Here is a 12,398-nt window from a genome sequence, read left to right as displayed (position 1 = left end):
CAAGGAAATTCTGTGAGACTCTTACCTCCAATAAACCACTAGAAAACCGGAAGTGGCGCTGTGGCTCAAGTGGTAGAGCGCTGGCCTTGAGCTGAAGAGCGCAGGGACAGCGCCCAAGCCCAGAGTTCAAGCCCCATGACCAACCAAAATAAAAAAGAATTTCGACTGGTCATTTTGTGGTTTCTTGTGACCTTTTAAATCTGTGTCCTGGTAGATAACATCTTGCAGTTTGTCAGGAGAGGTGACTCCAGTGATAGACTACCTACCTGGCAAGTTTGAGACCCTGAGTTCAACTTGCTCTTCCCCAATATGACCAAAAGAAAAGGAAAATATTGAAATTTATAAGCTGAAATGAACTCATTCTGGTGATTTGCTTCTTCATAGATACTTGTGGCTTTGCGGCATCTTCATTTTAAAAATATCGTTCACTGTGACCTCAAGCCAGAAAATGTGTTGCTGGCATCAGCAGATCCTTTCCCTCAGGCAAGTAGAAAAGCATTTCTCAGTATTGCTAGCTTCCAAGAAGCATCTTCTTACCTTCTTTCATTCTCCCTCAAAACATTTATTGGCTTTAAATTTTCCCTGAGCATTGGCATCCATGTGTTGCCTTCTTATATTTTCGGGACTGTGTCTTTGACATGGGCTTCTCAGTTCATCTGCATTGATAAGACATACCTGAGCTTTCCCATGATGCTATGTGGCTTCTCCAGACCTGGGAGCCCTTGTCCAGTGTTGAAAACATTGGCCTTGAGACTGAGGCTCTTTAGTATCCCAGGGCAGGGCAGGAGGGTGATTCAAGTGGTAGATGAAGACCAACACTTCTTTCTTCGTATTAATTATCCTTAAGAAGTTGCACAAAGGGGTTTCAATTCAATTCAACTTGTCAGTTTGTGAGTACTATGCATCTTGATCATTGTAACCCCTTTCATCATTTGCTTCCCTTACCCTGGACACAAAGAGTAGAAAACAACTGCATCCTTCCCCAGTGAAGTCATAAATCTGAAGTGACAGGCCAGGGTAGCTGGCCTTGCATTTCCACCCTGACACCTGCACATCCTGTCCACATACCAATACGGACTAATTTTGAGGGTTCTTTTGACAACATGGCTCATTTCTCTATTTTCATTGCTTATAACAATCCCTAGAGTTAAGTTCATTATGCCCCTGATTTACATGATCTCCTACCTGTGAGCAGTATTATCCATTCATTTCCACATTTAACTCTTGGTTTTTAGGGAGTAAAAGGGAAAGCAGGTAGATGAAGTTTTTAAGAATGAAAACTTAGTATTCACATCAACACATAAACCAGTTTTTGAATATATAAGGTGGAAAATAGTAGTTTTTCTACCATGAGAAAGACATATCATTATGCATGAAATACAGTTGTCAGACAATATATCATGCATATGTATTTATATAGTTTATATTATATAGTCTATATTTTATAGTCATATTATATATAGTCTAGAAAAGAAACTATATAATGCAAATGATATACAATATATTTAATATATACTATATCCACACACATATATAAACAGATGAGTATATGTAATATACATATTTATGTGCAGATGTGTATATGTAATATACATATTTATGTGCAGATGTGTATATGTAATATACATATATATATGTTATAGCTAGCAGATCTGAGCAACTACACACACACACACACACACACACACACACACACACACACACACACACACACACAATTTTATACTCATTCTTTCAGAGAATTCTTCTTATCAACAGGTGAAGCTTTGTGATTTTGGTTTTGCTCGGATCATTGGAGAGAAGTCTTTCCGGAGGTCTGTGGTGGGTACCCCAGCTTACCTGGCCCCTGAGGTTCTCAGGAACAAGGGCTATAATCGCTCTCTAGACATGTGGTCTGTTGGGGTTATCATCTATGTGAGCCTAAGTGGCACATTCCCATTTAACGAAGACGAAGACATTCACGACCAGATCCAGAATGCAGCTTTTATGTATCCACCAAACCCCTGGAAGGAGATCTCTCACGAAGGTAATAGCTTCAATCCCAACCCAATAGTGTTTTCATTATCCATCACTATGCTTCTAATCTCACTGTAAATTATTAAAATCTCTAGATGTTCATAGTGCCCACTGGATTGGAAACAAAATTGGTTATAGTGAATTGGAAAGTAAAATAAATCAAAAATATCTTTGGATATGTTATGTGTTTTTTATAAAAACTTTTTAGGAAAACTTGTATTACAAGGTTGGTGAAATAAGCTGGAAGAAACTTGTTCATATTTTGGTATAGTTCCCTAGAACATATAAATATGTGTGTGTTCATGGAATGAAAATGCATTTTTAACTTATTACCATGTACTTGGTTTTATATTAATGCCCCCCTTTTTTTGGTGATACTGAGGCTTGAACTTAGGGCCTTCTACTTACTAAGCAAATGCTTCACCCCTTAAGACACACACCAGTCCTTTTGCTTTTAGTTTGTTTTCCAAATAGGTCCTTTTGATTTTTTTTTTTTTTTTGGCTTCTGAGTGTGATCTTCTTACCTCTGCCTCCCATGTATATGGCTAGAAGTAGTACCCACCACACACAACCTTTCCTTAAGTGCTTTTAAAATACTGCCAACACAAAAACATTATGATGTTTACCAAAGCCTGTATAATATTTTATTTGTCAATGTCCTTGGAATTTAGGGATTGAATCAACATTCTCAGTACATGAAAATATTTGTCTATAATTTCTCTATGTATTTAGATGACCACATTAGTTTAGCAGTTGTATAATTAAAAACTATATTCTTCTTTTTTCATGTTATTTCTTTTTTTCTTGAAATTTATTTATTGTTATTATAAAGGTGATATACAGAGAGGTTATGGTTACATAATTTAGATAAAGAGTACATTTTTTTAAACAAAATCATCCCTTCCTTTGCTTACTCCCTATTCTTCCCTCCCATCTACACACACACAAGTTGTTTAGTTCATTTTAAACACAGAGCCAAGAGTATTGCTGATGCATTTGTTCAGCCTTTCCCCACCTTTTCTGTGTCTTCCCCTTACCTTCCCAAAGATAGATTAATGAACAAACAAGACAAAAATAAATAAAAACAAAAAACAACAACAAAGGAAAAAAACCTCATTTACACTTCCTAGAGTTCATTTTGATAAATATTATTTTACGTGGTCAGACGCACATAGCTGTTGTCCCTACGTAATCCCCTCCTAAGAATGTCCTCCTTTGGTCTCACTCTCTGAATACCTAGAGACCTGTATAATTTATCATGACTCTGTGTATTTTTTTTTCTTTTACCATCCAGTGTGTTCACTTGTAGATTAATAGGCACATCTAGTTATCACAGATGAGGGAAACCATTAAACCTGTGTTTCTTTGGATCTGGCTTACTTCACTTAATATAATTTTCTCCAAGTCTTTCCATTTCCTTATGAATGGTACAATATCATTCTTAGTAAATTCCTCAGTAAATTACTTCGGAGTTGCTTTAATTTTCAAATTCAATCTCATAGGTAGGTTCTTGTATTATATTTCTCTTCCAAACAAGAAAAAATAATGCAAAAGAAGCGACACCACAGGCAAGAATCATGAAACTCGTCATTGGTCCCATGAGAACTCAGCCAATCTGTACCTGTGTCTGTTCACCAGAAGCCCTGTTTCCTTGCTAAACAGTGTCTAGGCAATGTCTAGCTCTAAGTTTGCTATGACTTTAGATGCCTTCCTATATGTATGTCTCCTATTGATGCTTATTATCACATACACTAGCATAGAAATGGGAAAATATATAAACTGCCCAAGGTAGATTAAGTTCTTAGATCTTGTTAGTAGTAAATGGAAAGCACTACCCATTATCAGAGCTTTAAGTTACCATTAGCAACAACCTCTAACATCCTCTAATGAGTTATAAATCTTAGGTAGGTGTATATATTTTAATGGAATCTGTGGCCTACAAAAGAGCTATCATGTGTGCCAAAGGAGCAGCTAAGTATTTAGGATAATGCAGCAAAGATGAAAATAAAGTGTAGTTATTTTTTTCTTTCCCAGAAGGTAGAAGAGAAAGCAGTTCTGAATAAATGTGTAGCTAGTACTTCTTGTCACAAGTTTACCTTTAAGGAGTATTAACCTTTATGCTGGATACATCTCTAATCCAGAAATTCAGTAAAATAACTTGTCACTGTTTGTAAGACTGCCAATCTGGATTATCTCAGAATCCAATCAGCAGCTGAAGAAACAGTTGTTGAGAAATCACAATTTACGTCCAACACAAGTAATAATGAAAACAGAGGACAGACACATAATGTGTCTTAGAAATGTGAAATATAATTGTGGAGATAGCTTATATAAATTTAGAAAAATAATCATTTATTTCCTTGAATTGTCAACTAAATATAAAATCAGGAGCTCCAAGTTCAGAGGAGGGAAAGTCACTGTAGATTTGATTAACTGGAATTGATGAAATAGAATGACATTCGCCACAAAAGAATGGAAAGGAAGAGATGTAGCATTCAAGTAAAAGTATAATTCAAAAGCCATTTGTGTCTGAAAAGAGAAAAAGTTATATGAAGAAAAACCAAGGTGGAAGATAAAGCCCTAAATCTCCTTTGAGTGGACAGAGGTGAGATGCTTTGAGGTTCTAGGGAATAGACTAGAAGAAATATGCTACTTTCTAAAATATAGCGATTAATAGTAATTTTATGTACTTTGTTTCACATATTCCTTCCTAATTTTACATTTTAGGGAATCTTTAAGCTAAGTGTATCTGGCTTACTTATAATTATGCAGAAAAATGGACATAATGGGACCTCTTAGAATAAAGAGGACAAAGAAGAGTTAACGAGAACTGTGTAGAGTGCCCTGACTTCCAGAGTTTATATGGTATTCTGCTTATGAATGGATACTGTAATATACAGACTAGATCCTTTAACATATACCTTAACCAAAAGTTAAGACTGAGGGCTGGGAAGGTGTCTCAATGGTAGAGTGTTTGCCTTGCATGCCTGAGGGCCTGGGTTCGATTCCTCAGCACCATATAAGCAGAAAAAGCCAGAAGTGGTGCTGTGGCACAAGTGGTAGAGGCTCTGGGTTCGATTTCTCAGCAACACATAAGCATAAAAAGCCATAACTGGCTCTGTGGCTCAAGTGGTAGAGCACTAGCCTTGAGATGAAGAGCTGAGGGACAGCGCCCAGCCTCAGAGTTCAGGCCCCACGACCAACAACAACAAAAAAACAGAATGAGGAAGTCAGGTATGGGTGACTTGTACTTGTATTCCTAGTTCCTCAGAAGGCTGAGATCTGAAGGGTCATCATTTGAGGACAGCTTGGGCAAAAAAATGCATGAGGTTCCATTCTCAATTAACCAGCAAAAAGAAGAGCCCAAATGATAGAGCATCAGCCATCAGCAAGAAAGCTACAGAAAGAAAACTTAAGAATTAGTAATAAATGTTGTCTCTATTAGTAACATTTACTCTATCTATATATCTCCCATACCACATGCTGGTCACTGCTCCCAGTTACAAAGGTGGCCAGTGCAGTAATTTAATTAATATTTGTAAATTAAATGGGAGAACAGTAATGTAGAGAAAACTGAAATACTCTTCAGTGGAGGGGAATTATATTTTTTTAAAAAGTGGTATTTCTCCAAGTATCTATGGTTGGTAAAGAACCAGTTTTCTAATTCTAATTTCTAAATATATGAACCAATACTTTATGAAATAAACAACATATACAATACTTATATAGAAATGTTATTCACTGAAGACCCATAGGATTCCATTCTCTTTTTTCAAACACTACTCACTGCAGTATGACTGAGCAGATAAGGAACATGTTATTTTAAGCCTCTAATCTGTCATTTCCATGAAAAGGAGAGTTTTAAGTGTGAAAGTCAAAAGAATTACCTTTGGGGGCTGTCATGAGGCCTGAACTCTGGGCCTGGATGCTGTCCCTCATCTCTTCAGCTCAAGGCTAACGCTCTACCACTTGAGTCACAGCACCACTTCTGGCTTTTTTCTCTTTCCTTATGTGGTGCTGAAGAATCGAACCCAGGGCCTCATGCATACAAGGGAAGCGCTCTACCACTGAGCCACCTTCCCAACCCAAGAATTACTTTTTTCTATGTTTGTTCATCTTCTCAGGATCCTAACACAGGTCTTAACTGATTCCTTGGTACATGTTCCTTGCTAATTAATAAAGCTTTTGTTTCCCCAGAGTTCCTTCTTTCAGATAGAGCAGTGACACCAGTGACCACAGATGTGGTTGTATAGTTACTGAAGGAGATAGAGGTTACCTCAGTGCAAGTTACTTCATTAAGAGAACAAGGACAAGCTTTGCAGGGCTGGATAGGAATGAGCTTGTTAGAGTAGTAATACATTTCCATCATTGCATTGATGTGTTCCATTAGAGAGGTACAGTAGATTTAAGAAGGGTTAGTAATGGGCCATGGAGATCACCAGAGAAATTACTACCATTTTCTTTCTGACTTTTTATATTCCTTGATATGCCATTAAGGAAGCAAGCAGGCAGTAATCAACACAGAGGCAGGCTCGGAAATTGTCTCACAATGAGCGCCCGACCCCTGCAGACAGAAGATCATTTCTGTGTTCACAGGTGAAGTCCACAGAAGCACCTATTCCCAAGGCACCTGCTGCGTTGTTACTGCTCACCCTCAGAGTCACATGGCTTTCTGGTATTCTTAAGAATTAAAATCAGGAAGGAAGCCTGATAGCTCATATAGAAAGAGAAAAGTCAGAGATGCCCTTACATCAATCCAAAGTAAGTCTTTAGTGCAGAATTGATAAGCAAATCGTGATGGTGTACCAGGAGCCCCTACACATAAGATCCAACAGCTTCCAGGAAAGTATTTCTGCCTCTTTTCACTAATAAGCACAGCTGTAATTTATTCTCCCACTTGATCTCAGTCTTCAGCTGTACAGAATCAAGTATGTGGAATACCAAGGCATAGAATGGCTATAATATACCACTAAGTTTATCAAAGCATCTAAATTTTATTTTAAAAGCATATTTTTTGGCCATTCAACTTGGCAAATTCAAGTTAAATTGGTCACAAGTATGTTTTTCCCTCCCAGGAATTGGAGATTGAAAAATACAGCCAGTACAAACACAAAGAGAAGCTAAATAAAAGCCTAGCACCATTACCACATGGTATGTTTTCAAAAAATCCAACTGTGTTCCAGAATGCTAAACACTTAAGTTGGAAGTAGCACTTTGCCATGAAAAGGAACCAGCTGTAGGTCCCTCTTTCACTACATATTGTTCAAAACAAAAAAATAACCCCATTGAAAATAAGCCTTGGATAGATGAGACCCAGAAATCCAATGGTAGGAGGAACAAAAGAAAGACAATTGTCATTTTAATCATTAAACTGTGTTTGTAACAGTTTATGAAGCTTGCGGATTCAGCAAGCCTGATGAATATTAATGAATAGATTGATTTGTCAACATATTAACACCACTGTCAGACATAACAGCACGCAGGAGAGGCGTGGAGACCAGCCAGAGAACCGACTGGGTGCCAGAAAATGTAATCACAATTGATAAAGTAAATTAGGCCTATCAGAACCTCCATAGGGGCTTAACATCTTAAACAGTTGCAACTTAAAATTCTAGAATTAATTCTGTTTAATACTTTAAATAAATATTTTATTCATAAGTATAATAAATATGATCCAAAGATATACAATGACATATAAAATGTCTACCAGTTCAATGACTGTGTGTGTACAAAGATTTCATTATCTAGTGAGGCACTGTATGAACACATGTCCCACTAAGAAAGGTTTCATTTATGTTGATAAGTAAAGTGTAATTCATGGTATTCTTTGATAAATAATCATTTGTAGAGAGAAACTAGCAGATGTTTTAATAAAAATTTGACACTGTGCATGCTCAAAATTTGACTAATGTATATCACTAGTAATCAACTTCTAGTTGACATACATTCTGAATATAGGAAGAAATGTCCAATTAAAGAATAACAAAAGGTTAAATTTGGTAGGTTTGTTTTTTTCCTATGTTCTTTTTCTGTTTCCTGTGTTCTTTTTAAATCAAACCTCAGAACAGATTTTACTCAGGGTTCAGCAGTCTAGCTAGGAGTAATATGAAAATGCTGCCTCCTTCATTATTTAAAAAAACCACGAACACATTTTTTTTATTGTGAAAATACCGTACAGAGGGGTTACAATTATATGAGCAAGATAATGAGTACATTTCTTATCAAGCATTGTTGCCTCCTCCTTTGTTTCCCCTTCCCATCCCTTCCCATTTTCCCCCCCACCGCCCTCCATGCCAAAGTTGTAAAGTTCGTTTTCTTTTAGCATGGCATAACATTTGATTTTCAGACAATAAATAGAGTCATACTGAGTTTACTCGAAACTTGAAAACTTTAATTCTTTTTTTATACACGTTGGTAAGCCATATTTTCCTATTTTATATTTAGACCTTTATAGTGGTGGGAGGCTTGGGAATTTGAGACAGAAGGTTGTACATGGAAGACTTAGTTTTTTGTGTTTGTTAAATATTATTTTGTCAAGATGACCCATTGCTCCCACCTATGATTGTGGATATTAAAAGGGTAATCCACCTTGTTTTGCTCTTCCTGTCTTTATTAAGCAGAAATTATCCTGAAACTCTAAATCATCATTCTAAAATGATGGTGAGATACAAATTAAAAATACTTAAGGGACTCCAAGAATAAGAATAAGTAATCAGAGGCTTCTAAAGACTTTCAATTGATCTTTGATTTTGTTTTACATACTAATATTAGTATGAACCACTAATGCTAATATTAGTATTACTTGGTTGATATTAACACCATTGTCAGATAAAAAAGCATTTATGTATATTAAACAACAGCACTGGTAGCCTATAATCCTAGCTACTCAGGAGGCTGAGGTCTGAGGATTGTGGTTCAAAACCAGCCCACTGGGTAGGAAAGTCCATGAGACTCTTCTCTCCAATTAACCATCAGTGGCGCTGTGGCTCAAAGTGGTAGAGCACTTACCTTGAGCAAAAGATCTCAGGGACAGCATCTAAGCCATGAGTTCAAGCCTCACAACCAACCCCTACTCCACCCCTCCTAAAAAAAAATAACAATACCAGTAGTATTGAAAAACAAGTCTTCAAAGGCTTTTTATGTAAAGTATAAATGGGAAAAAAATTATCCATTCTGAGCCCATAACAACTATATTTTGATTTCTACCCAAATTTTAAATTGTTTGGACATGGGGTTGGTAAGTTCTGTTTGTTTGTGTTGAAACAATTCATGATTTCTCAAATCGCATTGCCAGCCATCAGGAGAAAATGAAATTGAATGTGAAGGAAGGGAGTAACTATTGATAGGAAAAGTTTTTACCAAGGGAAAGAGCTGAAAAAAGGAGACACCGACTTGAGTCTCTAAAGGTCTTGCACTTCATTGGATTCCGGTAATTGACTCAGGAACGAGTGAGATGATGATTTCCAGTGGCCTTGTTTGCTGCTGGCAGCCTCTGGTTTCAGCCCCTGAGAGGAGCGTCCCAGTTAGTGTTGCTGGGCAACGGCATGCTGGGCTGAGAGCTGGAATGTGAAGGGCTGCAAAACGATTTTTAAAATAAACACACAACTTACCATCAGCATGAAGCAAAGCAAGGCGAGAGATGTACTAAGTGCTACACTGAAGAGGACAGTAAAGCTGAATTGAAAAGGAGGGGGGAAAAAAACTGGCATGAAGGCCCAGGGACTGAAGGTTGATAAAGGGTGACAGCTCCATCCAAAAATTGACTGTTCTGATGTAGTTTCTAATTTGAAAGTATGAAGCAGAGTAACTTGAGGGTAAAGAAAAGACAGGATAGAAAAACGGAAAAATAAAAGGTACTGTGTCTAGACAAAAGATCAGCCCTGAGGGGTCATAAATAATGTTCCTTTTGTAAAATAAATACTGTGAACAGCCTGCTTTGTGTGTATTATCAGCATCATTCTGACTTTCTGAGAGAAGTAACTCCTGATCCTATGGTCTGTTGCATTCTGCAGAGTTGTGACGTCCTACTATCCGGGAATATTTATAGCCAAAGTATACAAACCATATGCCCACATGATGGGTGTTAAAACTTAAAGCTGAGAAAAAGGCCATTTAAATTTCTAATGAAAGTATTGAAGCTACAAAATGGTATTTATCAAACAATTTTCTAAATGAAGTTTAGATGTGTCTCTAATTCAAGATGTATGAAATTTACTGCAAAAAAAGCCCAATACATCTAATATGTGCACTATCAAAGGAGCTAAACTAATGGTAGGAGAAGGGTGAGACAGAAATTACTGAAATAATAAGAAGATATAATACAAGGTGACTGAGACACCCATTAGCTGTGCATTTTGTAGGATTTCCTTTAAGCTTTGAATATCCTTCCTTTAGCAATGGCCCATGTTCCTTGTTACAAACACATAAATAGTTTTATATATACACAGTATTTGTGAGACACTAAGAATGGCTGCAGCATAGTTGGTACAGTTTCACAGAAAATTCTGCAGAGGAAATAGAATCTATATGACTATATGTCGATGGAACATTTTTTATTATAAAAGAAAGCCTTAAGCATCTGCATATACCATTTAGTTTTGTCTCATCCAAGGATCCTTATACATCTGGCAAATACGCTACATCACTTTCGGCTCTCCTAACTGCTCAAAGGGAATAGCCATCAAATTTTCTTTTTGCTTTCTTGACATTTGAATCTTTTAACTGATGAAGGAAAGACAAAAATTCCTGCATAGGAAGTTGTTAGCCAAAAATGTGTTGTAACACATAAAAGAAACATTAGGCTTCAAACACCAGATTTTTTTCATTTTTCAATTTTTAAGAAACTGTGAGTCCATAGCTAGGGACATTTTAGAAAGCACTCAAGGATTTGGTGATGAGAAAACGAGAGAACAACAAAATGGTGAGACAAAGGACAAGGGGGAACCAATGCAACAGCGAAATACACAAGACAATGTGTTAGAAATAATCTGTACAACTTGTTGTGGGGGAGTAAGAAAAGTAGAAGAAAATGGAGGGAAAGAGTAAAAAGGTTGACAAGAAATGTACTCATTACCTTACTTTTTTTTTTGATTTAATTTTATTTTATTTGTGAACATACTGTACAAAGGAGTTACAATTACATGGGCAGGATAATGCGTACATTTCTTACAAAGCATTGCAGCCTCCTCCTTTGTTTACCCTTCACATCCCTTCCCAGCCTCCCCCCTCCCCCCCAATCCCAATCCTTCTCCTTCCCCCTCCTTCCCCCCATCCCCCGCACTGACGTTGTAAAGCTCCTTTTGGACATGACAACTTGTACTTCTCATTGTTGCAACAGGTCCACCTGTATCCTTAAACAACTGGGTTTTCCCCATCTCCTCCACAAGTTATACTGACATCAAATATAGTGAAAGCAGGGGTTATACAGTGGGGGAGGGACATACAAAGCAACAAAGAGATAATCTTATAAATGCGTTAAAAACACATGCATGAAAGAAAAAAACATTAAAATACACATCTAAGGGTTCATTTTCCTGACATCACATTTTCTGACCTTTTCCGCTTGACTCATACCTATACTAGATATTACAAATAAGGGAAACCATGGGACCTATGTTTCTTTGGGCCTGGTTTACTTCACTTAATATAATTTTTTCCAAGTTTTTCCATTTCCTAACAAATGGGGAAATGTCATTCTTTCTGATGGAGGCATAGAATTCCATTGTGTATATATACCACATTTTCTTGATCCATTCATCTACTGAGGGGCATCTGGGTTGGTTCCATATCTTAGCTATGGTAAATAAGGCTGCAATAAACATAGTTGTGCTGGTAGCTTTAGTGTGGTCTTGTTTGTAAACATTTGGGTAAATGCCCAAAAGTGGGATTGCTGGGTCATAGGGGAGTTCTATGTGAAGTCTTTTGAGGAACCTCCATACTGCTTTCCAAAGTGGTTGAACAAGTTTACATTCCCACCAACAATGAAGTAAGGTTCCTTTCTGTCCACATCCCCTCCAGCATCTGTTGTTGTTAGAGTTCTTGATTTTTGCTGTTCTAACTGGAGTGAGGTGATATCTCAATGTTGTTTTGATTTGCATTTCTTTTATGGCTAGGAATGTTGAACATTTCTTCATGTGTCTATTGGCCATCCTTCTTTCTTCTTCAGAGAAGTTTCTCTTTAAGTCTTTCGCCCACTTATTTATTGGGCAGTTGTTTCTTTTAGGATTTGTTGTTGGGGGGTTTAATTTTTTGAGTTCCAAGTATATTATAGATATGAGACCCTTGTCCATTGTATGGCTAGTAAAGATCTCCCAATCCGTGGGCTTTCTATTGATCTTGCTAGCTATGTCATTTGCCCTGCAGAAGCTCTGCAACCTTATGCA

General features: G+C 37.1%; 1 protein-coding gene across 5 annotated transcripts in view; it reads left to right on the top strand.

The window, feature by feature from the left end:
• Prkd1 (protein kinase D1) overlaps nucleotides 1-12,398 on the top strand; it is a 345,647-nt gene that overhangs the window by 318,861 nt on the left and 14,388 nt on the right. For all 5 annotated transcript variants that reach the window (XM_070026146.1, XM_070026167.1, XM_070026173.1 and 2 more), the window contains 2 exons: nucleotides 385-483; nucleotides 1,759-2,026. In XM_070026146.1, the coding sequence (XP_069882247.1) occupies nucleotides 385-483; nucleotides 1,759-2,026 (367 nt within the window). The remainder of the gene's footprint in view (nucleotides 1-384; nucleotides 484-1,758; nucleotides 2,027-12,398) is intronic.

Source organism: Dipodomys merriami, unplaced genomic scaffold, assembly GCF_024711535.1.
Source record: "Dipodomys merriami isolate MVZ:Mamm:240054 unplaced genomic scaffold, mDipMer1.0.p SCAF_1, whole genome shotgun sequence".
Lineage (NCBI taxonomy): Eukaryota > Metazoa > Chordata > Mammalia > Rodentia > Heteromyidae > Dipodomys > Dipodomys merriami.
The sequence above is the reverse complement of the archived record's forward strand: the minus strand, read 5'-3'. Positions and strand labels throughout refer to the sequence as shown.